This window comes from Dermacentor albipictus, chromosome 1 (genome assembly GCF_038994185.2).
Source record: "Dermacentor albipictus isolate Rhodes 1998 colony chromosome 1, USDA_Dalb.pri_finalv2, whole genome shotgun sequence".
In the NCBI taxonomy this organism is placed as follows: domain Eukaryota; kingdom Metazoa; phylum Arthropoda; class Arachnida; order Ixodida; family Ixodidae; genus Dermacentor; species Dermacentor albipictus.
Window position 1 is genome coordinate 95,786,384 of NC_091821.1, and position 26,550 is coordinate 95,812,933.

The 26,550-nt window shown below is 41.3% G+C and overlaps 1 protein-coding gene across 2 annotated transcripts in view; it reads right to left on the bottom strand.

Moving 5' to 3' along the window:
- The window catches only part of LOC135902637 (centrosome-associated protein 350-like), a 262,164-nt gene that overhangs the window by 41,235 nt on the left and 194,379 nt on the right, over positions 1 to 26,550 (bottom strand). For both annotated transcript variants that reach the window (XM_065432834.1, XM_065432833.1), the window contains 6 exons: positions 24,687 to 24,793; positions 11,220 to 11,286; positions 9,590 to 9,635; positions 8,392 to 8,555; positions 4,984 to 5,185; positions 942 to 1,153 (listed from right to left, as the gene is read on the bottom strand). In XM_065432834.1, coding sequence (XP_065288906.1) covers positions 942 to 1,153; positions 4,984 to 5,185; positions 8,392 to 8,555; positions 9,590 to 9,635; positions 11,220 to 11,286; positions 24,687 to 24,793 — 798 coding nt within the window. The remainder of the gene's footprint in view (positions 1 to 941; positions 1,154 to 4,983; positions 5,186 to 8,391; positions 8,556 to 9,589; positions 9,636 to 11,219; positions 11,287 to 24,686; positions 24,794 to 26,550) is intronic.

Below are 26,550 nucleotides of genomic sequence, written 5' to 3' on the forward strand. Positions count from 1 at the left end.
TGCAGGAAGCGCTGAGAAGTCCAGTGTTATAAGCGTGAAAATTACAAGAAACTGTGGTAGGCGCCATATGCGGTGTGCGGAATGTGAATCGCTGCACTCTTTTTCAGAGAACGAATCCACTTGCTGCTCCCGCGACACATGTGCTGAAGCTATTCTGGCACAATTTTGGACAATTTTCTGTAATTGGTGCAGTTCGGCGCAGGAATTTGCTTTCGTATCAAAATGGCACAATCGGTGCAGAAGTTCAATCACTGAATGCAAGGTGCAAGTGCAATTGTTCTGTTGCCAATTGTATAATTTTATTTTTTCTCACTGAGCAGTTATAAAATTTTGGCTGAAAGCAACACTTATGCAAATGAAATGCTAGTTCGTTCTATGTCATTATGCACACACCTCCATGAATTTTAGATGCCATGCGACAGATGCTGAAGGCATGAACAGCAGTCACCATGTTTTATCCAATGTATCCTCAAGGTTAATATGTAACTTATGTTCAAGACTGCAGATGCCTGCAATCTAAAGGTTTACCATAAGCATGCACACAGCTACAATTAAACTGAGCATCATGAGCATAGATGATTAAGAAGCTGCCGATTTTAACACATGCTGTGTCACATTTGCATGTACTTCCTTTTTATTTTTCCTCCAATGCAGGCACTATTTCGGAATGATCGAACTATAGTTAAACTATGTGTCTAACCCAAATTGTGCATTGTGTAGCTCACAATCATCTAATTTCTCTTTGTGGTCTTAGAACCTACAAGAAAGTGAAAGCATCAGTTGAATGTTTAATTACTTACATCATTAGGTTACCACAATAGTTTACTGCACTATGCATTCCAGCTGTTCTGCTAGAGAGCATGTTTAATGGTAAATTAAAATGGCCCTAAATAAAAGAACATAAACAGACATGTGCTGAATAATAAAAAAAAAGTACTCACCAGAAAGTGATACGTTGAAAGAATCCTCAGAGCCGCTAGAGTCCCGCCGAATTTTTCTTCTGACTACTAATGGCTTCTTGATAAGCATCAAGCTCTTGGGGCCACTGCTGCTACTGCACCGAATGATATTTTCAGTCTGCGTTGAGACCTCTGCCTCAGAGGAAGCTGATGCCACAACCTTGCTGTCAATAGTAGATTCAAGCTGGCCACCACTGTTGACAAATGCCATAACAGTTGACAAATTAAAAATCAGGAAACAATCCATTTTAAGAATGACAGAGACACCTTGGTATACAAGTGTTCAAGAGGACTTTGTGAACTTTCCTTTCACAGCAAGGAACTGCTTTTTGAATGTATAGATAACATAAACAGAGCAAAAGGAGCATTATGAAAGCTATTCTGCACTTTTTTATCTGTGGTATGCATACTATAATTTTAATGTGGCTTATGGAGGTAAAGTGGACTTTATCTAAATGGAACCTCAAGGGACCAATGAAATTGGTTCCGTTTATCAGCAGTTCCATTTATTGAGTGACAAAGCTTGAGCACTGCGTGAATACAAAACAAACCAACCACGAGGATGGTGTTCCATTTAAGCAGCAGTACTGTACTATTATGCTGGTTATGTGCACAGCAATTTGCTGTTTAGAGGAAACATTCCATTAGTACTTAAGCCAATATAACCAACATTTTACAAAAAGAAAAGTCAGCTTATGTGAACAAATGAGCCCCATCCATTAATTTGCCCTCACCCTGCCACCTAATGACAGTCCCAAATAGGCAGTTGTGCTGGGTGCATTTTGTGGACCCAGATGCATTTATTTTTCCAACTGCAATTCTTTCTTTTTTTATGAACTTGTATTGGTTTCCTAGTAACTTTATGCAAGTTTCAAGTAGATGACAACTTTCACTTTTATATGATGACATTAGTGTTGAAAGACTTACGAGATCTTTTACTAACAGTGGATGATTGCGTACAACACACATTAATGTGCTAAGGCAGAACTTTCTGTGACAATGGCGCTATAAATACAGCAACTGTGTAACCACTGCATCCTTCACAAGCAACAATTGTGGTAATCATCATACCTTGCTGGTGAAGCAGCGCACAGACACGGACACAGTGAAGAGAAACAGGAAAAGACGACACTCGCTGCGAGTGTCGTCTTTTCCTGTTTCTCTTCACTGTGTCCGTGTCTGTGCGCTGCTTCACCAGCAAGGTATGATGATCACTCACCAACTAGCCCAACGTTCCACTTTACTGAAATTGTGGTAATAGATAAGCATTTCAGAAAAAGCCTGCAAATTCCTCAGCTCTCTTTACACTTCCCGCTCATTTATTAAATATAGAATTTCTAGGAAGTTCCACCCACGATCATAAGCAAGTAATGAGGGTATTTTATAATTATATTGAGAACGGTATTGTGGCCGATTCTGATGAATCACATTGATTGTAACAAGCCCAGTCAGTGTTTCACAAGTGTATTAACTGAAGCTCACTGCACAAAGGAGTGCAATAATGCTCGTCATATAGCCCAATGCGGGAACACCCATGACAAACTAATATCACCTATATGTACCAATAGAGTTTTAGCAAAGAATGTGGCACTGCGGTAAGTTTATTGACCAACCTGCATGTTTTTAATAATCCTCGAGCAGGAAATAACTGATATGTACAGAAAGGCAAAGTTTGGAAGACCTCTTGATAAGTGCCCAAGGTAGTGGGCAACATGCTGAACAAAAGCAACGGTGTAACAAAAGACACTAGCCTATGTTTTTTTTGTTTTTTTTAAAGAGCCTTAGAATGAAAAATGCTAGTGAATTATTGACCAAAATTTTGATGCAGATGAGTGTGTGTAGAAAAACCACAATTTTTCTCCTGCATAGGCATTTCAATCAACCCACCTCCTCAGTAATGAAAACACAACTGATGATTGAGCACATGACACTGTTGTCCACGAATGCGACATGGGTAAGCTTAACTTTCTTGAAGTATGGGCAAGCAGTTGCAACTCTGTGATCATTAATAATGTTATACAGGGTCTGTCCGTAAAGTAATGAGACTGGGTCTGGTAAAAAGTATTGATCTGATTGGTACATATTAAAATTCTCCAAGTTGTCTCCTTTGGCATCGATACACCACTGCCAACGCGATTCCCACGCTGCAAGGACTCCCTGGAAGTCAGCTGCCATAACCTCTTTCACAGACTCTGTGACAGCCTGTTGGATGGCGGGAACATTGTCAAAACAGAAACCTTTCAGGCTTCTCTTGAGCTTTGGGAACAGGAAAAAGTCTGCCAGGCTCACATCGGGGCTGTACAGTGGCTGCAGCAAGGTTGCAAACCCCTATCCGGGCTACATAGGCAGTCGCAACGAAGGCGGTGTGGGCTGTAGCATTGTCATGGTGAAGCTTCCAGTGATCGGCAATCGCCAGTCATTTCCATTTGACAGCTCTGTGAAAGTGCTCAAGGACTTCTTTGTAGAACACAGCGATGACGGTTCGTCCCAAAGGTACAAATTCTTTGTGGACCACCCCACGCTCGTCAAAAAAGACAATGAACATTGTCTTCACCTTGGACTTAAACATTTTCACTTTCTTGGGATGCGGGGAGTTTGTGGTGTGCCACTCCTAACTTTGGCACTTGCTTTTGGGGTCATTCTGGAACACCCATGATTCGTCGCCTGTTATTACTCCGTCTACATTTAAGTCCCGTTCACTTTCTAAGTGGACCAACATCTCACAGAAAACGTTAACTTGTCGTTGTTTTTGTTCATTACTCAACACCTTTGCCGCCAATTTCAAAAAAACCTTCTGCATGTTCAAGTTTTCAGAAATAATTTTGTGAATCATTGTTTTGCACATGTTGACATCTTCGGTGATTAATCTAATGCTCAAACAATGGTCATAGTCAAAGAGATATTTTACTTTGGCCACATTTTTGTCCATACCACGTTGAAGTGGCGTCCAGATTGCTCCATGTCTTCAATGGTCTCTCGTCTGTTCTTGAACTCCTTAACCAAGGCTTAACCACGTGAAAGCAAAATTTAATCACGTACCGCTGTTCCAGCGAACGTTCCATTTTGGCGTTTTCTGCTGTGACAAAAACTCGGAAACAAATTTTTCGCCACTTCAGATCCTCACTGCGTCAGAGCTTGGACATGACTGCCGCTTGGTGCATCGCTTAGCTTAGAACCTACACCACAAATCCCGCCTCTGAGATTGCTACTGGCAACTGAAGCGCGTCATGGCAGGCAGTCTCATTACTTTCCAGACAAACTCTGTATACAGGGTGATCATATTTAAGTTTTACGGAATTTTTTAAAATTGCCTGTGGCAGATGGCATAATTCTTGTCCTTGAGCTGGATAGTTCGAAGAGGCAGAAATTACTAGCACGAGCAATCGAAACACATATTCAACTAATTAAAATATTATCTAATTAGCTTCTTTATTAATTACTTTATGGCACATATCGCAATTTACGAATTGCAACTAGTGAGAACTAGTGAGCTTGTAAGACATTTCCACTTGAAATGAATACCTAGGATGACACCAGCTTCGAGATATTTCTCGTAGTGTGGGACATTGGTTCAGTTACTTTTACATGGGTGTTCCAGTCACTTTTGTGCTTCAATGCACAAAAGAGCATTTTGTTAATAACATAAGTGAAACAACAGTGCATTTTTAGGGCAAGTTTGATGGCGCATATCTCCTAATTGGTGTCATTCTGGAAGTTATTCAAGTAAATATGCCTTGCAAGCTCGCTAGCTACAATTCGTAAATTGGAATATGTGCGTTAAGGTAATTCATTCAAAAATTAATTAGTGTCTGTTTGTTAATTAGTTAAATATGTGTTTCGATTTCACATGAAAGTTATGTCCACCTCTCTGAATAAGCCAGCTCGAGGACTAGAATTACGTTATCTGCAACAGGCTAATTTTAAAAATACCACAAAACTTAAAAATGATCACCGTGTATACTGTGATACATACAGATACACTAAAAACATGAATAAATTCCAACTTCACACTCAGTTTTCTTACCTTGTTGGTTCTGTCCCAGCTGCCTCTTCCTGTATGGATTCTGTTGCTGGTGCGGCCTTAACATCCACTTCTTCAGACACTTCTTCCTCTATTGAGGAATCTTCAGGATATGTTGAACTTTTTACTTCTCCACCACTTCTAGATCTGGAAGTTGTCATCTCTGCTTGAGATGGAGCTGCTATGACAGGTGTGTCCGATTTGCCTTTAAAAGACATTGAAGCATGCAAAATAACGAAAAATAAGACTACGAATGCTCGAGCTTTTTGTATACTGTTTCATCAAAAACTTCATTTTAAAGATTTCAAAGTTTTGAGTCCTAAGTTTTCAGTAAGAGTTCCGAGCCACATAAACATTTGCCACTGCAGCTGCAGATAATAGCTAAAGCACCTCACAGCTTGAATGAAATTAGAGGCAAGGTAATCTTCACTGTGGCTACGCATTGAATGCTCATGTATGGTCCAGGCATCACTGAGTTCTGGCCTGTATAAAAAATCAGACAACATGCATGCACACATATAGGGTATGATCTTTAGGCTACATAGATTGACAAAAAAATGCCTGTCACAGAGAGTGAAATTCTGCCTTTTTAGCTGGATTACATGAAGTGAACACAACTTGCATGCCAAATTGTAATTTTCGATTAATTATAAAGTTTACTTTCATTACGATAACAATTATTTGGTCACTCCAGGCACAGTTCTGCCATTACCGTCGCCGTGAAGTTCTGTATAAAGTCCAAGGGCAATAAAATTGTCATCGCGTGCTGTATGCTGTCTGTGCAAGTGAAAGCATGTGAGGGTTAGCCAGTGATCGCAGCTCAATCTTGTGCACCCAAGGGAGGAAAGTGAGGAGGAAGCGCACTATCTTCCGTTGTGCGCAAGGCTCCGGGGGGATGGTAGGGAGGGGGGGGCATTCTAATCCGGACAACCCAGCCTGCGCGCGGCTCTCTATCTTGAAAGCCATCAGCAACAGGGACAGACTTCGCCGTGCACTGTGTTCTCACGGCTTAGTGTTGATGGGAGAAGTAGCACGAAGGTCAATTTGCACACTGCTGCTGCCGTGCTTCCTCACTCCAGCATTTTGACAGCGAGTTTCCATGGTCATCGAGTGAGATGTGTTCATGTTTGCCTGTATGTGTGTGACAACATGTTTGTTAATTTGGTTAGTATGCCTATGTTTACAACCTCATATGGCCAATAAAATTACTATCCTTACTTTTTATAGTTGTCCACTAATTTGCTATCGCAGTCAATGCTTTGCCTTTTGGGTGAAACTGCGACTTTTTTTTATTTTGTCGCATTTGGGCTGATATAGCTGTTGCTTGATCATGCTGAGAATTGAAGACCAGCAGTATTCCAAGTTGTGTCCGTTCATCAAAAGTCCTTTAGACTAGTAACAGTATTGCGGTGTTCTTTCCCAACCCATGAAATGCACACAGCAATACACATTTGCAATTCACAGAGCGTTGTTCTGCAGTGCATAAGGAAGTCATTTTGTGAATATAGGTGGCATGCTAATGCATTTTTTTTCTGAGCTACGTCAAAACTAGTGCTAGGCTCAGAAAACTGACCAATAAGCGTAGCTTAGCTTTAATTCTAAACTTACAATGTGCCCACCTTGAGGACATTAATGAAATTAAAATTAGATGCATTAATTATCTGATTATAAATAATTTGTTGAGCAATTAATTTCTGCCTTGAAAAGTAGTCCATATAAAGTTGGAGAGAATGTGCTGACTGCCACAGGTGAATTTTTTTAAAGATCTACATCGATATTTAGAAAATTCTTAGCTTCGCCTGAAGACTAAACAATGAAAGTAATAACAAGGTTTAGCGTTGTGCTGAAGGCAACTCAGAACACTGGCATGAACAGGAGCACTGCCAGCAATGTTGCAGACATTGCACCTCGACGGTGCACAAGACGAGAGCGAAGAAAAACCATCAGCGTTTATTAGTGCCAGCAGAAAAGGTTAGAAAATTTAGATTTATCTTTGCTCTATTTTCTGTTCATACCAGTTTATGCACCACGGTGTAGTATGCCCACAGCTGCACAGCTAATGTGTGTGTGCGCAATGCTCATGCCAGCAGCGGAAGCCAGAACACTGTCCTGGGTCCAGCACAGCAGTTTGAGTGGAGTGTGACAGGCAGGCTTTGGCTTCATCACTTTTGCAGCCAAACGCACTGCGAATCACTGGAGACCATCTAATCCTCCACTTGCTGGCTGCTCAAGCGCATTGGTGCTGTGACAACATGACGGTGCCAATCGAGACGGTGTGAAAGTGCTTCAGGTATCTGTACAATTGCTTTCACATACACAACTTATGTCACGCATACACAACTTAAGCGCAGACACACAGTACGACCAAGTTCAGTACGAGTGGCAACAGAGTAATATGTGGCTCCAAGGTCTCAATTGGATGCTTGATAACACTGAAGTACATGAAGTTCAAGAGAACTAAATGCTATTCCAATATTTGGCAGAACCTCCTTTGGCACGAAAGAAAAAAAAAAATACTATTTTAGATGTTTCAAGGCAGTCATTCAATTTTAGCAGCAGAAGAGAAGGACACTCGCCAATGAAGAAATAAAACATATGTCAATGTTTCGACACCCATACAGGTGTCTTGATAACATGAACGAAATGCACAGCTACCACACTATTATATGATCGCGGTTGCGAATTTCGTTCTTGTGATCATTCCACCAAACTGTCACTGCTGTGCATTTCAGTTTTGCAATCAAAGCACTGCATGGGCGCCAAAAGGTCAATATTTTATTCCTTCATTGGCGAGTGTACATTTTCTTCTGATATGAACTTCCCTTGCCAGACAATATTTTGCCAAACCCTTGATTTCATTTAAATTTTACTGCCAGGCTATTACGGCCTTTTTCTTGAGCCACGATTAGCACTCTTTTGCCTAGTACCAAATTCTTGTATTTTGTTAACTCCTTGAAACAGTATGAGATGAGATGAGCTTGTTAACACAATTTGTGCTGTTCCCCTGCCTAAGGCTGAGCTCGTCCATATTAATTTAGATGTTTGTGCACTGCCTCTAAATTACTTGCTTGATTCCTGAATCAACATGCAACATGCTACAAAATCATTAAAGTCAACTTCGATTTATAGTGAATTTTTATTGGTGCAACAAACTCAGACAAATCATTCTTGCATTATAGTTTTACTACTGATAATCAAATTGATTTTCGCAGACAAATAGGGGAGTATTTTTTAGTTAGAGCAATGAGGAACAAACACAAAGAATGATGTGGACACATGCCCCTAGGTTCCTTGTGTTAATGCCTTGTTGCACTAAACTGTCCCCTGTCATCAGACCTAGCCCAGTAATTAAACCTTTTTACGAATGCTCTCATTGCTCTCTGCATCAATAGCATCAGTGCCAGCACTCACTCTGCAGTGGAGTCTTCGCACCACGTCCCCTAAGCCTAGCAAGGGCTCTGCGCTCAAGGGCACGTACGCTTGCCTCCTGTGCATTGAGCTTCCTCTGCCACTCGAGCAATTGCTGCACATTCTTGCGTCGATCCTGCAACTTCTGCTGCCGCTTTTCCAAGAACCTAAATGCATATCGCATTTACTTCATGGTTATGATCCATACATACTTGCAGAAAGCAAAAATAAAGAAACAGAACAAACGAAAGCAAGACAAGCGCTGGCAAGAACCATGCTTTTCTATAATGCAGTTTCATTTTATGGTGCAACAGCAATACCACTGAAAAAATTTTGAGTTTTATAGTAGATGTCATCATAATGGTCAGTTGGTGACTGGTCATTCAGCAGAAGATGCCTCATGAATGAAATGTGCACAGATCCACCAGCAAATCCAACCTAGTCTTCCTCTCTTCCCTCATCCCTTGCATCCATGTCCCTGCCTTTGTCTTAGGTGTTTTTCGTCTTTCTTGCAGTGAAGCTCCTCGCACTGCTTGTAGAGATTTTTTGTTGATCAGATGCAAGTGACACCCACATCTGCGAAGGGACCAACCAGGCCATTCGGCTCTTTGTGGTGCATCTTTTCAGCCACAGAACACACCCACACAATCAGGGTGGCAATGTGAACTTGTTGCCCAGTCATATTGAACTGTGAAGTGTAGAGCAATATGGGAACAGAGACAAGAAGGAACGGCGCACACTGTTTCGTCTTGTGCCTGTATTCCTATGTCGAGCTGAACTTAATCTCAATTAAGCAGCAATACAATGCACAAGGATGCAAAAGAGGGAAGGGGGAGTGTTTCCATATCATACCCACGACAGCTATTTTGCCCATTTGTGTGTGTGGTGCATGACTGTGGCATACTTATTATTGCAGAATAACCAGGGCACTTCCTTTTTGTGCTGGCGGCATTTGCAAGGAAAATATTTCTTCAAGTGTGAGGAGATGAAGGGCGGGCAGTTTATGCTTTCTTTTAGGAGGAGACGTGCCTGCATTCTTGACTTATCACTGACAAGAACTAACGAAACTCTGGAACATGGAGCACAGATTTCTCTACAACAGCTGCTCTAAATTAAGAAAGAAACAAAAACACAACCATGCTGTGCTGTAGAATACTGTAAGAAGAAATACCAGCTATAAGCTGGTACACCCTGTGCTTACCGTTTACTGGCATTGAGCTTTAAATGAGTTGAGTCCTCCTGGATCTCTAGAGTAAGAATAAATGAAGTGTAAAATGTTTTCAAATTCAACAATGAAACATTTTCTTAAATTTTCATTTTTTAATTGTTGCACTGTGTGCTAGTAACAACATTTAAATGAAAAATATCTCAAAATTATACCATACTGATTTCCACTAAAAGGCAATGGTTGCACTGACAATTATTTCTTTAAAAATAAAGACTGCACAAACAGACATGGACATTTTTGGACACATGGAAACAAACAGACACAGGTGTTTCTTCATTTCACCCTCAGTGCAATGCCATGGCCACTGAGCCACTATGGTGGGTAAGTGTACATTACATGGCAGTGTACATTACATTCCCTTGCTTAATAATTCTGCTATGTTACTCATTTATACATTTTCACACAGCACACCATGCGCGGTGCAAAGTGTGCACAATTAGGTTAAGGGTTACAAGATTTGTATCATGGGAAGGGCATATACAAAAGTGAAATTGCACCCAAAATATGAATACAACCGAAATGATAAAACATGCACTGAAGAAAAACATTGTCAAGCTAGATTAGCAGATTTCACTTTGGAAGTAGCAAATACATTACTCTTCTCAAGAGCAGGGGTTCAGCATGCCTGAAAATAATGCAAAAGTGGAATACGAGCATTGATACATCATTCAAATTTCTTTAAGTACTTCATTGTGATATAAAATGTAGTGGCAGTGAATGGACAAGGCTAATTAATAAATCAACATTTCTTATTCTTGGCTTTTTACGTGCCAAAAGTGCGATGTGATTACAAGCACGCTTTAGTAAAGGACTCTGGGTTAATTTTGACTGCCTCGGGTTCTTTAATGTGCACCTAATCTAAGTATACGAGCGTTTTTGCAAGGCTAGTAAGTTGTCGCTTATTTGGAAAGAAGAAAATTCCACTGCACTTCAAAAAAAAAAGGGAAAGAAAAGAGTATGTGACAGTTTTTGGAAGTGTTTCTTGCACAAAATGAGATCTAAGTCAGTTGGAAGACAGAAATACAACATCAATAGAACAATGCCCCTGCTTCCACAGCTTGGCTGTCACGAATAGAAAAATGGATGGGTTCAACTTTAGCAAAGAAACATAAAAAAAATAAGGATAATGTACCACACTAGCCTAAGCAAGTCCTCACTTTAAGTATTAATTTAAAACAAGATCCAATGTGAATGAATTTTGAAGGGTCAGAGTGCTATATCTGTATTTAAATAATGCAAGTTTTCTTGCTTGTACTTCTCACTTAAAATATGCATCTTGCACTATACTTGGAACCAAGCTACAACCACTACCTCCTTTCTTTTTCTAATGCACAAAACTTAAAAACCAAGCTTCTCACTCATAGAAAAAAAGTGGACCTGAGCCCTTATGTGATATTTTGTCAGCTAACCTGAATTACTTCAATTAACATCTCAATTATTTCAATCAATTATTTGCACACCACCGATTAACTAATTTGCGCAACTGCCTTTGAAGCAATGTACAGCAGAAAGTGCATGAGAACAATCTTTCAAAATTTACAGATTTATAATATTTATTATCAACTAAAATTTTTTTACGACTATTAGGCCCAGTGATTCTTACCTGGAAAAGTGCTACTGCTCTCAAATGTTGAAATATAGCTGTTGACAAGTGATGACTTCTGTTCAACCTGCACCATTCAAAAGTGCATGCAAGAAAGCAGTTGAACAAATCTACCATGACATGCAAGTACATGCTTATGGGGCAAAAGAGTATCAACATGCATGAATGCTCAGGTGCTTAGGGTGCTTGTAAAAAACTGCACGTATGTATGTACTCGTCAAGCAAAAGAAGCAGAAGTGCCCCATTTGCTTTTAAACACTAAAGAGGGCCTTATGCCTCCTTACTCACATTCCTTTCATATTACCTGTGTGCATCTGCTTTAAAAGCTAGAGCTATGAAGTGAGGACTGCACTAGCAGAATCTTTAAGAAATCTGCAACTTCAGTGATGCAATTGATACAAGGCATTTTGGAGAACTTTCTGAAGCAGCCAAAGTATCCCTTTGGAGAAGGAAATCAAGCTTTTTGGAGCAGTTAACAGGCAAACACATTTTTGCAAATATTTACAGCAGTATTGCCATGTTCTTCAATGAGAATTGGTATATACACAGGTATATGTATACATGCGTGTCTCTGATATTTCAGCGGATGACTTCCTCCACTGCTTTCCCTTCATTTTCCTGTGCAGAGCCCTAATTTTCTACAGATCAGTGACTGAAGGCTGCCCTTACATATGCACACTTTTGCAATACAGTTCATATGACATTTTTCAAGCTGGCTTTCCCCACCCAGTGGTTCAGTTGTGATGTCTGAAACAATAAGCAAGCTGAAACTTATACTTCAAGACAGGGATAGCATGTGCCACACAAATGATACAGGAATGTTTTCCACTATTGGAAAGAACACTCATGATGCTGCCCACAATTTTGGTAAGAACTAGGTATCTTAATACCTAATACCTATTTACGAGTGTTTCCAATCAAATACAGTCAATTTTGTTAATTCGACCCTGAAGGGACCGACGAATTTTGTCGACTTAAACAAGAGGGAGAAAAAATACCAAAACACATCACTGATTCGTTTGGCAGTATTTGTCCCAATTGCAATCTGCCCCCAAAACACACACCCACTTTCTATGGGTCCAAAGTAGAAAAATATAATAACCAGCCAAGTTTGAATGATCCAGTCAAGGTTAATTTCAGGATCAAGATAACGAAACCTTGGTCCCACAGAAATGTATGGGTGCTGAACGGGACCTTTGGTCGAGATCGAAGTATAATGAAAAAAAATCGAATTAACCAAAGCCGAAGTAATGGAAGTCTCCTGCAGTGAATTTACTAAAACTCGACACCTCGGAACCAACTCTGCTCCTTTCTTAGGGGTTAATGACAAATGGTACAGGGGTGCAGCTTTTAGAGAGAGAGAGAAGTGGTTCTTGTGGGGAAGCTTTTTGAAAGTCTTTCATAATAGGGGGAAGGAGGTGGATGGGGGTTTTCACTAGGGATGGCAACTTTCTTTGTGTCCTTGACCAATAAAGGGGGCCAAAGAAAGGTGCATGGACCAGGGTGTGGTACTGTTAGAACTGGAGATGGGAGGCTACTGTTGTGCCATGGAGTCCTTTTTTCTCCTTTTCGTGGTGGTGCATAGGCCAGGGACATATACAGTGGGAAGGTTGCCCTTCAAGAGGTTTATGTAGTCTACCATGTTCTGAATATACAATCACTCTAGCACTAATAGCCTTTTTCAGGGGTTCATTTCTGTCTAGGATTTGAGTTTCATGGAAACAATTTTTGTGGCTGGCATCTTCTGAATATTCAGTGGTGGCACCTCACATTCAAGAGATGGTCATGTTCTCGTTCTTGTGTTTCCCAATTCATTCATTTAGATTTTTTGTTTCCCCAATGTAACTTTTTGGACAGCTGGCCCAAGTGATCTTGTAAACAAAGCTTTGAGCTTTCACTCTCGGTTGATAGTCTTTTGGTTTAGGAAGGGGGCTGGTCAAAGTGTTTGCCAGCTTGAACACAATGTTGAAGCCCCTATATAACCGGTATAGGCTACGATATGCACTCTAAAAAATGTGTGTGCCCTTTAGGGTATATCCTGTCCCCAAACAATACTCGTCATGTATCTTGCGTGCTTTTTATTTTTTTAACACTGTACGCCCAGTGCTTCTAGATAATGAAGGTACTTCCAGATCAAGAGTGGTCCCTGATTGATGAAGCTAAGGAAAACAAGTTATTAGTGGTTGCCAATCTGTGTTTCTGAACATTATTTTTGTACAAAAATTACTTGACAGAGGATGGCACAAGTGTCATGAGCATGGCCAGCGCAGCCTTTTCCTCATCGTTTGCTACGGCGTCGGGTGCCCTGTGACGTTACGCAGCGAAATTTGCTCTGCGTGCACCAAGAAACCACGTGCTTGTCAGTTGCTCATTATCACTTGCTCGTCTGCGGTGCGCGATGTTCCCCATTATAGGCTAAACTAAAAAGCCGAACTGTTTTTGCTGACAATGAGTGAATTCACGTTGATAAAATGTCGTGTCTCGCTTCGCGCTACAGCATATGACGCGGCAAAGCCAGTTCTTGCCGCGCGCTGCCGTCTTCTCCCTAAGCTTAGTTTGCCGCTTTATAGCAGAAATTCTTTGGAGCAAAAATTCCAATGCTCAGTTGCCCAGCAGCTTAAAACTATTGGAAGTTAATTAGTTTTGCCAGGGTCTTTGAATACTTTAATTTTGGTCTTATGGGTGTGTTGCAGAAAAATCAAGCCAAAGTAAATAAAACGTGGAATTACCCAATTCTTAACAAGATGAATCAAAACATTAATTGATCAAGAAAACTAGCTCTAAAAGCTGATGCCTAGTATTCTCAGCCAGCTATGTTACATGAATATACAGCAGCACTAAAACTTGCAACTTTGTTTATTAAATTTTGGGGTAGTATTCCCACTTGAAATACTGCTAACAAATAGTATAATCAAAACTAACCTGCATGGATTAAAAGTACTATTTTATGAAAACAGTTTTGTTTTTTTCTCATGTGCACTAGAAATTTGGTAATGAATGGGCTTTTCATGTCGTGTTTCCATAAATGTGAAGCAATGTCATATGGCATGCATGTGTTGCCACTGGAATTCGCTTTACAGTGGAACTTGACATTTAGGCATAGACATGGAGCTGCGCTTGTTCTGTGTGTAGTGTTCTTTGACACAACACGCAACTTCAGTGCAAATTTGCCAACTAGCCTGACAAGATGTTCTGATGATGTATCTGTCTTTACAGGTTCTACACTGCTGCAGTGAGGCCAAAAGCAGAAAATATACTCACCAGAGACCACAGGCGTCATCAACCGACTGAGAGATGATACACAACGGTATAGCAAGTCAGCAAAGTTAAAGAGCTGCCAAAAGATTACCACAAGGAAAGCACTAGAGAAGTCGATGTATCATGTGAGCCCAGAGTTCTACCAACTCTTGTAGTGCCGGGTGACACTCCATTATCGCAAGAGGAAGAGAAGAACATGGAGAAGTGTTTTGCGAAGCACGCTGGTGTCGTCGTGCAGTTGTGTGGTGTCTTCACTGTACTGAAGAATAAGCTAAACAGTAGTGTACTGTGAGAAATATTTTGCTCTAATAATTGTCGCATAGACCTGCTGCAGTAGTTCTGTTATACGTGGCTTATGCTGTGCATAAATGACATCAATCTCGATCTCAAAAAACAGTGCGAGAGAAAACTTGCTGCAAAAAGAAAGCTCCAAAAGCTTGAAAATTAGGAAAAGTTTTCTCACTGATATTTTATTATTTTTGCAGTTCCAATAGCTCTTAGGGCGGTTTCCTGATTAGCCTTTCTTTAGAAAATACTTTGGCATATTTCAAGATTTGCAGAAACACTGGCAACCTATTCTTTCTGCAGTCATTGCGTGCCCACTTGCACCCTCCTTTCCAAAGATTATTGCACAGCTACCATGCATGGATCTTGTGAAGCTAGAATCTACTCGTGCTTACTACAGAAAAGTTGTGCAAGTACTGATGTTAATAAAGGGAAAATCAGACATCCACCCGTTCGTAGCAATCGCTACAAAGGAAACCCATACGGGTTCCTCGAAAGAAAAGCCTCAGAGTTGAAGAAAAATTCGTCCTTGTCCGGGACTCGAACCCGGGACCACCGCCTTTCCCGGGCAGCCGCTCTACCATCTGAGCTAACCAGGCGGCTAGCAGATGGCAGGGCGAAGTCGAATTTGTCGACAACACATGAAGCAAAGGCAATTGTTTGATGTAGTCAAACAATTGCCTACTACGTCAAACAATTGCCTTTGCTTCGTGTGTTGTCGACAAATTCGACTTCGCCCTGGCATCTGCTAGCCGCCTGGTTAGCTCAGATGGTAGAGCGGCTGCCCGGGAAAGGCGGTGGTCCCGGGTTCGAGTCGAGGACCAGGACGAATTTTTCTTCAACTCTGAGGCTTTTCTTTCGAGGAACCCGTATGGGTTTCCTTTGTAGCGATTGCTACGAACGGGTGGATGTCTGATTTTCCCTTTATTAATTACTTCTCTCCACCTTGCGGGTTTCCACAGAACTACTACGTCAAGTACTGATGTTGCTCTGAACTCTTGACTTCAATGTTTTCATTAATATGGCAAAAGTGGGTGGGAAAAGGGAGTCTCCTTTCAGCAAATTCACGAATAATCTTAATAAACAAAGAAAACATGCTGTGCCAGAAACGAGTGTTCTAGAAAAGTTGAAATGCTTTCACCTCCTTATTGTGCCAACATCGAAATTCACGTGACGGATGACCTCCAGCCAATGATGAAACTCGCAACGTAGCTCTAACACCTGTCCTATGCTTCAAACAAGTTGCACTAAACTGAGCCTATAGGCTTTGTTAAAGAAAGTGTGTAATGTAGATTCAATGTTGATGCGCGAGGGGGAACCATTCAAAAGAGAATTGTTCCGAGCAGGTTGGCCCAATGCATTAAATGCAGCCGACTTGCATTTCTTTTAGAAAATATTTCTCCGTGTCTCGAACCTACATGTTCAATAATACCTTTGTGCATCATTCTGTCGTTGCCCAACCTCTACTGACAATCAACCACCAATTGACACATGCTTCTCCTGCGTTTACTGTTTCTCAACAAAAAACTTAGCACTATTTGTTGTTATTGTCTTGCAACTGTGCCATTTATGCCTACAGATGAAGATAGAGCAAGCGAAGTGCATTACAAATTTGAAGAAACATCTGCAATATGCTCGCGAGGAATTTCGTATTGATACCTTGTACACAATGTTACAAATATGAATGAAGCTCTAGTGGTCTTACATGTTGTATTGCAAAACAAAACCACCTATGAAAACAGACAATAGACATTTTCAATATAATTTGCTGGATATTTATCGGCACATTAGCGTAAGAAGAGCTATGCAGGAAATTGAATAAGTATAGCATGTTGTTTGGACTAGCAAGTATACCCGTTCATTCATTCATTCAAATAACTTTATTCAGTGCCCTGCGATTTGGTGGAGTGGGCCTGGACCCCGCCTAGGTTTCAGTCAAGGGTTGTTGGCCCTTGGCAGCTTCCTCAGCTCACTGGACGGCCCAGAGTTGGTGCTGTAGGTCCAAGCTGACCAACGCAGACTCCCAGCCCGTGCGGAGGCTGTCGCTGTTTGAGGCTGCATCACCATTACCCTGGATTTACAGCCGTACATTCCCATAGGATATGCCCCAGTGTGGCTCTAGAGTTGCAATGTCTGCACTTGTTCGTTGGGTATAAATCTGGGTATATTAGGTGCATAACAGCTGGACTTGGGATAGGATCCGGTCTGTAACTGCCGCCATTCTACAGACTGGTTTTTGCTTAATTTTGGGTGCGGAGGCGGGAATGTACGCCTCTGCAATCTATGGTGTTGTGTAATTTCGTGAAATCTGGTCATTCGATCTTCCCACTCCCACTCATCGGTAGTCGGTGAGGCGGGGCTAACCAAGGCTCGGTCCGTAAGCACTCAAGTATACCCGTTGTATGGAATAAAAAAGGAAGTTTTTGTTACTGGTATATGAAAAATGTGGATCTGCTTCTTTTGATCTTTCTATTATTCACAAATAACTGTTGTGACAAAAATTGCTTTGGTAGAGTTGTGTTGTGCACAGCAAACAAACATGGCCTCTGTAGCAATTTTCTGTCTAGGAGAAATTGTAGGAAGCAGTCTTACTTATGTATGATCGTAGTACAGTATGGACCCATTCGTACTGACTAAGATACTCAGCTCTACATTATGGTGTTGTGTATTGAATGCCTTGCTGTGCAATAGGTTGCAAATAAAAAAAGTGAATAAACCAAGTTTGTCTGCCTACTTTTGTTTTGGCAAAGCAAAATAGCCGTGTGGCATGGCATGCTGGCTTGCGCATCTTGAGCAGAAAAAGGTAAGGTTCCACACAGATGTGTTACATATATGTTGTAAGAAAAGAAAATTAGAAGCCAAAGGATGTTGAAAACAAGATCTGAAAGAGGAAAACAATCTGAAAAAATTAATGCAGGGTGCCTACCAAGTTGACAGTTCCAAATTCCTTGAGTTTTCCAGATTTTCCCCGAGTGCCTTTGCGAAATTCCCCGAGTAAAACAGAACTTTGTTTTACGTCAAGACGCTATCACTCTCCAGTAAGCATGTTAAAAAATAAAAATGACTTAATCCAGTTTGAATAGTAAGGAGTAGCGCTTATTTTATTCAAAAATGAAAACGGAAGGAAGGGGTTAGTAAACTGCACAGTGAATAAAATACCTTCGAAAAGAATAGTAAAACCCACTGCAAATCGAGTTGAACATTCTCAAATACGAATAAGAAGGAGATGCATACTGAATAAAACATTTGCGATTATGAACTATTTCTATGAACTGATAGCAAACTCATTGGTTTGAGGCCCGAACTTTGTCACAAATGAGATTCTTTCTCAACAGCTGGTAATTAAGCCAACCTCAACTGTCCTAACATACTCTCAGCCCCTGCACAATGCCTCGGTGTTGCATTTCACTGATTTAAAGATTTTACTTCGGTTTGGATGAGGGACACCTGCATCTCATTGTCAGCCAACACTGTTTTCTTTTTTTTTTTGAGCTCAAGCTCCAAAGAAGCGGCGGCACGCTTTCTTTCCCCTTCATTCCTCAATGTGTAGGTCCTTTCTGTTATCGTTGTCCTTCCACTGCAAGTTTACCCCACAGACCATTTGAAGCATCCTCTTGGTTAGTTGTACAGTCAACGTCCGATTTTTCGCACTCCCTAGGGGCCGCGAAAACATCCGAAAAACCAGGCATTTCGAAAAAGGGAGGATGACAAAAAAGTGAATGCATGTCTTTTACTGATTTTGAGGGCTCGAAATCGCCACAGACACATGCAAAAAAGCTCTGAAGGTCTGCCAGTACACTTAGGCATATCGGTGCTCGTACTGTGACAGGAGATGGCGGGTGCATGCGTGTATGATTAAGGAATACGTACTGCGTCCCGAGACAATTGCCCCTTCCTACGCTTGTTATGCTTCACCGCGTAACATTTCTGTACTGAGGCAAAGCTGACTTTCGGGACCCGGCATTATGCAACGCGCCGTGCTTTCCGAGCTGCGAAGCCAATCACCAGGACAAGAAAGGCGGAGTCAGTGCCATTGCTGACAGGGGTGAATCCTTTCAATAAAAACGTGGCACCAAACGGCAAGAAACTTAATAGCGAGCGTCGAAGCAGCTATGCCTGGCGTTTCTGCGGTGATGTCTATGGCTGCCAGCGGATCTGCGTGAGAGCGCTGGTTCAAGGCGGCGAGATACTCAAAACCGAAGGTGGTGGCTTTTACAAATTCCGTTTCGGACCTGCGGTCACGGTAAAAAGTCCGGACAATCGGACAGCGAAAGGTTCTTGCGTCCGAAATTTCAGACGTTCTCGTCGGACGTCCGGAAGTTAGTCGTTGACTGTACAATGGCAACTCCTCTAGCCGTCGACACGACGTCAACGACGATTCGTTACGATCCCTCTCTGTTTTATACCCGTGTCACACGGGCGTATGGAAGGCCTTCCAACCGATAGTCAGTTGACTCAAAGGTCAAGTTCGAGCTGCTACACGGGCGGTTTCGACGGCCGCCGAGTCAACAGTCTATCGAGTCAACGGAACACCTTACAACTCTATCGAAATCTCGATGGCCTTTGAGCAATGGAAACGGAAACAGCGCGAACATGCCCTCTCGTTCACAGTGTGCTCCAACTCACGGTTAGAAAGAACAAATCAAACCAAAATGCTCTAAAGATACTATATATGAGTGTTATCAATTATTCAATAAAGTATTTTTGCCACTTGATACGCGCGAACTACACACACTCTCCACAACAGCGACGTGCAGCGACGCAAACGTTGCCGCAGTTTCGCTACTCAACAACTTAAAAACTAAACATATATGTAAGGCAATGTATAAACAATTGTTTTAATGTATAAACAAACATAAAAGAAATTATAGTGCTTTTAAGTGGTTTTAATGTTGTTTAACTTTTTGTGAAATGAAAACGAAAATAAAGATACGCAACGCCACGCCATTTGGTGAGAAACGCTATAGAAACGCCGTAACCACTCAACGGCCTTTCAAACGTGCCGTGTAGCAGCGCGACAACTCCTTTGAGTCGATAGAGTTCTGGCGTTTCGAAGGCCGTCGACTGGAAGGCCTTCCAAATGTGCCCGTGTGACACGGGTATTACTCGAGCCAGCTAGCGTTATCGCGACCTTCGTTCCCTTTCGATAAAATTCCAGCATGTTTTCCCTGACAGAAGCAAAAATTCGCTGAGTTTTCCCTGAGCATCTCCAGACTATTCAATATCCCTGAGAATTCCAGGTTTTCCCAGTTGGTAGACACCCTGTAATGTAAGCAGTGTTGGTTTCCGCTGGCACCTGCAGAGAAAGCTGGTGTGCTCGTCAAGCGCATAGCAGATTAAAAGCGGGATGGCGGTTCCCCCTTGCGCATCAACGAAACCGCTGCCATGGCTTCATTTTTTTTTATTCACGGAGTTTGGCCTACCAAGCACCAGGGGAGAAATGGGCGCTCGTGACGCAATTCCCCTTTACTTGGGGGGCATACTAGCTGACCTAGCCATGGCAGTACTATGTGGAATGTTAATGTGTCTCAGAGTACTTTGTGGATGATTATGTCAAAGCTGTTGCTAGTTCAAGGATTCTTAAGAAATGCAGGACCTGCCAATCTTATTTATAAAGTGGTAGAGTTGAATCCCGAAAATAGCAATATTTAGTGAAATGTACTGAAAATCGTTTTATTACTGCAGACATTAAATTAGCAGGCTGTTTCGTAGGAAGGCCATGATCTGGGGCAAAGACAGGTGAAAATATTCAAGGGGTTCATTCATGAACTAGTCCTGTAATAGTGCCTGAAATTTCAGTTGGTGTTATGCAGTTCTGTAGAGTGGGCGACGCTGCTGTAGGTAGGTTTGAATAATCGAATGAGTACGAAAAATCAAGGGCCTGAATTTTTTTCTATAACTGTTAAGAGTAGATGCCAGTCAACTGTGGTGAAGGACATATATTAGCAGATGTGGCTGGCTAATGGCAAAAAGCACTTACGAACAAAAAGGTTTGAGAATTTAGCCCAATAGGCAGAAAAATCAGTCGGTGACTGTATCCGTGGAACCCCGTTGATATGTTCCTTGCTGTAGCATTTTCCTGGCTACTATGTCAAGTTTTCACCGTCCCGACCTAATTCCCATAAACTCCCATATATTATATTCCCCTTTGATACATCCCCATTCTGTAATGTTGCTGCATCTTGCGTTGCGTATGAACAAGGCGATCACATAAATTTAGCTGTGCAGCCAGCCATTACTTTGCAACAAGTGACTGGTACGCTGCAACAAGCAACTGATACATTACAACCAAAGTTGCAGAAGCCTGACGCTGCACAAGTAATACAGGGTGTCCCAACTCTCATGCATCAAGATTGAATAATCTGCAAATACCACGTAGCTGGGCAGAACCAAGGTAATGTTGTTTGCTGTCATTTGGAGATACTCAGATTATGTTCTGCCTTCTGCCTAACTACATAATTAGTCTTAATTAGTAGATCAACTTCTCAAATATTATAATTAGACAAAAAGTGTCAATAAGAAAATTGCAGAGCAACATGAAAACCTCCCGATACAGCTTTCTGTTGACTGATAAGTGCTACATAAAAGCGTTTTTCCAAGCGTGAAATAAGTCCACGAATACATGCAAAACTGTCATGCGACTGGCTCGAGGTGCTCCGTGTATGCAGAAAATGTACACAGAGCAGTTGGAAAAGCACACGAGGAAATGTGCATCGATTAAAACCTACCGGGAACCTGGCACACTGGGCCAGATCAGGGTCTTATATGTGTTGCATAATTACCGATTCTCTTTAGTCGGCTTCACCGCAATAAAGCCATGTTATGCTGTAAAGCATGCTCAAAAAATTGCACTGAAGCATATCAAGAGTTGAAATGGACCACTGTCACAGAACATTGTACGCAATTAGACACGCACACACGGAACCGTCCCCGGTCACAGTACGAGCGCCGAGACACCTAATAACTGTACTCACAGCCATTAAGGGCTGTTTCTGAGATAGTCGTGGTGATTTGCAACCTTTCTCATGGTTACGTTTTCTCAGGTGTTCCTTTCTTTTTTCACGATCCCTTGAAAAACGTATTAATAGGGTTCTACTGTATTCGCTTGAAATCAGTTTTACACTGAACTGGATGCTAAGAAAAAATAATAAAATTATTGGCGTAAATTGCAAACAAGGTCTAAAATGGACATTCTACAATAAAATCATAAAAGCTGGCAGGTATGTAAACAATGCACCAAGAACCAAGGGTCGTTTTAGTTTACAAGTTACACAGGACCTAAGACAGCTAATTAAAGATAATGAAACTGAGCTCATCAAATAATTAGTGTGTACTATTCTCAGGGTGTCTACAAAGCTGACATTTCCAAATTCCTTGAGTTCTCCAGGTTTTCCCTGAGCACCCTTGTAAAATTCCCTGAATGAGCCAGAACGTTGCTTTATGTCAAGACAGGCTGACACCATGTTGCTCGGTGCTGCCACTCTCTAGTAAGCATGTTGAAACAAAAAAATGATCTAATCCAGTTTGAATAGTAAGGAGCAAAATCTATTTTATTAAAAAAAAAGAGGGAAGGTGTTAGTAAAATGCAGAGCACAAAAAAATGGTAGAACCGATTCCAAATTCAGTCGAACATTTTCAAATAGGAATGAAAAGGACATGCATACATAAGTAGAATATGAGCTATTTCTATCAACTGATAGCAAGCTGAGGCCTGAATCTCGTCACAACTAAGATTCTCGCTGGAAAGTCAACCTCAGCTGTCCTGACATACTCTCAGCCTGTACACAACATCTCAGTGTTGGGTTTCACTGCTTTTAAAGAGTTTATTTTGGTTTGAATGAGGGACACCTGCATCTTGGCGCGAGCCAACACTTTGTTATTTGAGATCGAGCTCCTTCAAAGAGGCGGCGGCACGCTTTCTTTCCCGTTAATTCCTCAGTGCGTCGGTCCTTTCTGTTCCCATCCTCCTTCTGCTACGCGTTCACCCCATGGATCATTTGTAGTATCCACTTGGTCAGTTGTACAGTCAACGTCCGATTTTTTGAACTCCCTAGGGGCCGCAAAAACATCCGAAAAATCGGGCAGTCCGAAATAAATTTATGCATGTCTTTAACTGTCCTTAAGGGCTAAAATTGCCACAGGCATGTCTGAAAAAACTGTGGCAGGAGACGGAGGTGCACGCGTGTATAATTAAGGAATACATACTCTTTCCCGTGACAATTGCCCCTTCCCACGCTTATCCTTCACCGCGTAACACTTCTGTACTAAGGCAAAGCTAGCTTTCGGAGACTGGCATTACGCAACGCGTTGCGCTCTGCGAGTTTCGAAGCCAACCGCGAGGATTACAAAGGTTGAGTCGGTGCCATTGCTGATAGCGACGAATTATTTAAATGAAAAACGCAGCACCGCACGGCAAAATGCTTAATAGCGAACGTAGAAGCAGCTAGGCCTAACGTTGCCGCGATGGTGGCTACGGCTGCGAGTGGATCTGCGTTTGAGGGTGCCGATTCGAGGCGGCGAGATAATCAAAATGGCGGCGGTGGTGGCTTTGATTAATGCCACTTCAGACCTATAGTCAGGGGTATACATTGACTATATGGAGTACGTGGTGGTGCCGAAAAGCCGTGCGAATTATCGGGCATGTTCGAAAAATCGGGCGTTAACTACTCTGGCAATACCTCATGGCGATAACACGGCGTCAATGACGATTCGTTGCAATTCCTCTGTTACTGGAGCCAGCATTAACCCGACTTTCATTCTCTTTCAATAAATTTACAGCTAATTTTCCCTGATAAAAGCATATATTCCCAGATTTTTCCCTGAGTATTTCCGGACTATTCAAATTCTGAGAATTCCTGGTTTTCCCGGTTGGTAGACACCCTGTGTTCTTTCTCATGTTCATAGTCTTTCATGAGGTGTAGCTAAAAATAAATGAAAGATATATCACTTTTCACAAATTTCTGTCATCATTGCTGAAATTTGCCAGTACTCTACCAATACAAGTGAATAAAGAATTCCGCAATAAATTTCTCGGAACTGTCCACACATTCCCCTTGGCGACCAAATAAAAATAGTAGAATCTACTGGAAATTGGCTTTTTCACACTACAATTCCGTTGGCCTACACAAGATGGCCGACCTCTAGTTCACACCACCACAGAACCAAGGTAGGCTTGCAAAAAGCAAGGATGTAGTAATGAAAAGATGGTGGCAAGAATAGTGGTGCCAGATCATGTGTTCCTGCTTTATTTCCACTTCTACGGCGGCGGCCGCAATCTTGTGTGGGTGAAACAATATATGTGGCAAAGCACACTTGCGGAATTTCGCATATCTTTTATTTCTATTTAGTAGTTTCACTGTTGCAAAATGTCTGGATAAGTACTGCTACCGAGCATATTATTCATCATCATGACTAGTAAGATTCATATTACAATAAGAGTGAAATTAAATTAAAATTAAATAAATTTTTTGAATCATCCTTCACAACAACGAAAATTTAAGGCCTTCAAAGACTTTTAAAACTTATTAAGAAGCATAGAAGAACACCACGCAAGCTAAGATAAACCACATGTCAAACTCGTTAGTAAGAAATAAGCAACTGCAGACTAGCCCACTTTTAGCAGTCCAATCAGTAATGAAAAAGCAGTTGCGGTAGAAGATAGTTTCATATCAATAATGTTGCTGTGATAATAAACAAGAGAAGAATGGAAATTCGGCCTTGTTGGTACGACACACTGCAAGTGAAGCGCAAAAAAACAGGGAGCGATGCAGGGTACAACACAGGCTCTAATAATAAGTCTTCTTTGCAAAAAAGTGCCTATAGTGTGAAACATGATTTCTGATTCCTTGCCCCCACTTACAAATGGGCTAATCTGTACTCTTATTACTCGCGACCCATGGTACATGCACACTGAAGGGCAAACACCTTGCTTGGAATCTCTTCAGCTTGGGACGATTCCTTAGACTGGTCACTGAGTTGGTCACTGAGTTGGTCACCGAGTTGGTCACTGAGCAATGATGCCACACGATTTTCTGCAAAATGCATCCAAAATAAAAAAAAAATGAACATATGTCTATACTGACACAAAGTTTTTGTTCATTTGAATACAATTGGACTAGCAGTATACTAGCAAATACTTTGACATGATGCCGAATACAAAGTTGGCTATCAATAAGCAATAATCACACAAAAGCATGTGGTTTGCAAATGCTTTTATACTGAAATCATGGCACATTCAATACATGAAACACCATTAATTATTCAAAAGGTAAACTCTACACTGTGTATGTTCAAGGCCTGTGCTCCACAAGAACAACAGATGATACGCGACAACAGCAGGCCTTCTTTTTACTATCTGAAACAATGCTCCTGATGTTTGCGCTTTCAGTACAAACTAGATGTTGCAGGTGTGTGGAGAAGTCTGCCTGCTGTGCTTATCCGTCGGCTAGCAAACAGAATCCTTAGGCTCATGGTTTCTTGTAGTTCATAGAATGCAAGACAACATAATTAATTGTTTGGACCTTTATGTCCGAAACCTACTCTGTGAATATGAGGACTGCAGTAATGGAAGGCTCCAGACTGAATTTGAGATGTTCTTTAACATGCATTTTATCTAAGTGCACGAGTGTTTTTGCATTTCACACATACTGGGACCTAGTTGCTGCAGCCAAAGTTCAATACCGCAAGTATCACAATTCCGCAGGCGCTATGCATCTGTGGCAGGTTGAATTTGCGGTGAAGAATTTCGTCCTCTGTATAACATTTAAATTAAGCATACTACACGTAATGTTCTGATCATCGTTTAGAACAGATATAAACATGCATTTGTGGTGAAAAAGAAAAACAAATAGTGCATTGCAAATGCATATAATTCAATGAAGCCTAAAAAAAACATGTAATTGTTTTATTTTATTTTCTCTATATTGACAACACTTAAAAGAAATTTTTCCTCAACTTGGTAAAATATTCTCACAACGTGGTTTGCTTATTGCATATTCACAGTGTACACAAGCTACAAATCTTACAGTTATGTGAATAGCTTGAACTGCCTGCATTTTTCCGGCCCCATTATTCCATGGCACAAGCATTCACCAATTTGGAAATATTTGGTCACGCCTGCAATAAGGGGTGGCTGTAAATAGCAAATGTACAAGACAAGACCACACCCATCATTCAGCCAAAACTCCGCTTGTTCGAAAAACAAATTAAAAATTGTCAATTCTTTTTATTTGTCCTACTTTGTGGTGTTCACGAAGCCCTGACTATGAAGTTTTCATTCCAGACAGTAAGCATCTATAGTTTCGTTTTGATTCAATGCAAGGTAACCGCGTCGCCATTTATAAGCAAAGTAAAAGTCGCTTCAATTTCTACGCACATGCTTGTGTCAAACTCGCTAACTATTGCAGTACTCGACTACGTTGCTGGCCATAGATGTGCTCACTTGAGAAAACCACCCCTAGCACTCTCATAGCCACTTCTGATACAGGGCAGTTTTGTGTGAGTTCATCTAACATGGTCGTGAGTTTTTATAATTTGCATGCAATGAATAAAACTACCACTTCCACATTAATTTTATGTAAAATACAAACGGATTCCTTCATGAAAAGAAAAGCTTGTAAATACAGAATACATATGCCCTTTGCCTTAGGCTTGCGCAGTGAACACAAATGTCGTATTGTAAAGTAATATTTGTGGTGTTCTTTGATGACAAATCAAGCACATCATTGTAAGTACGAAACTTACAAAAGTTTTGTACTTTTAGCCGTTTGTATACATGAGCAAATGTTCC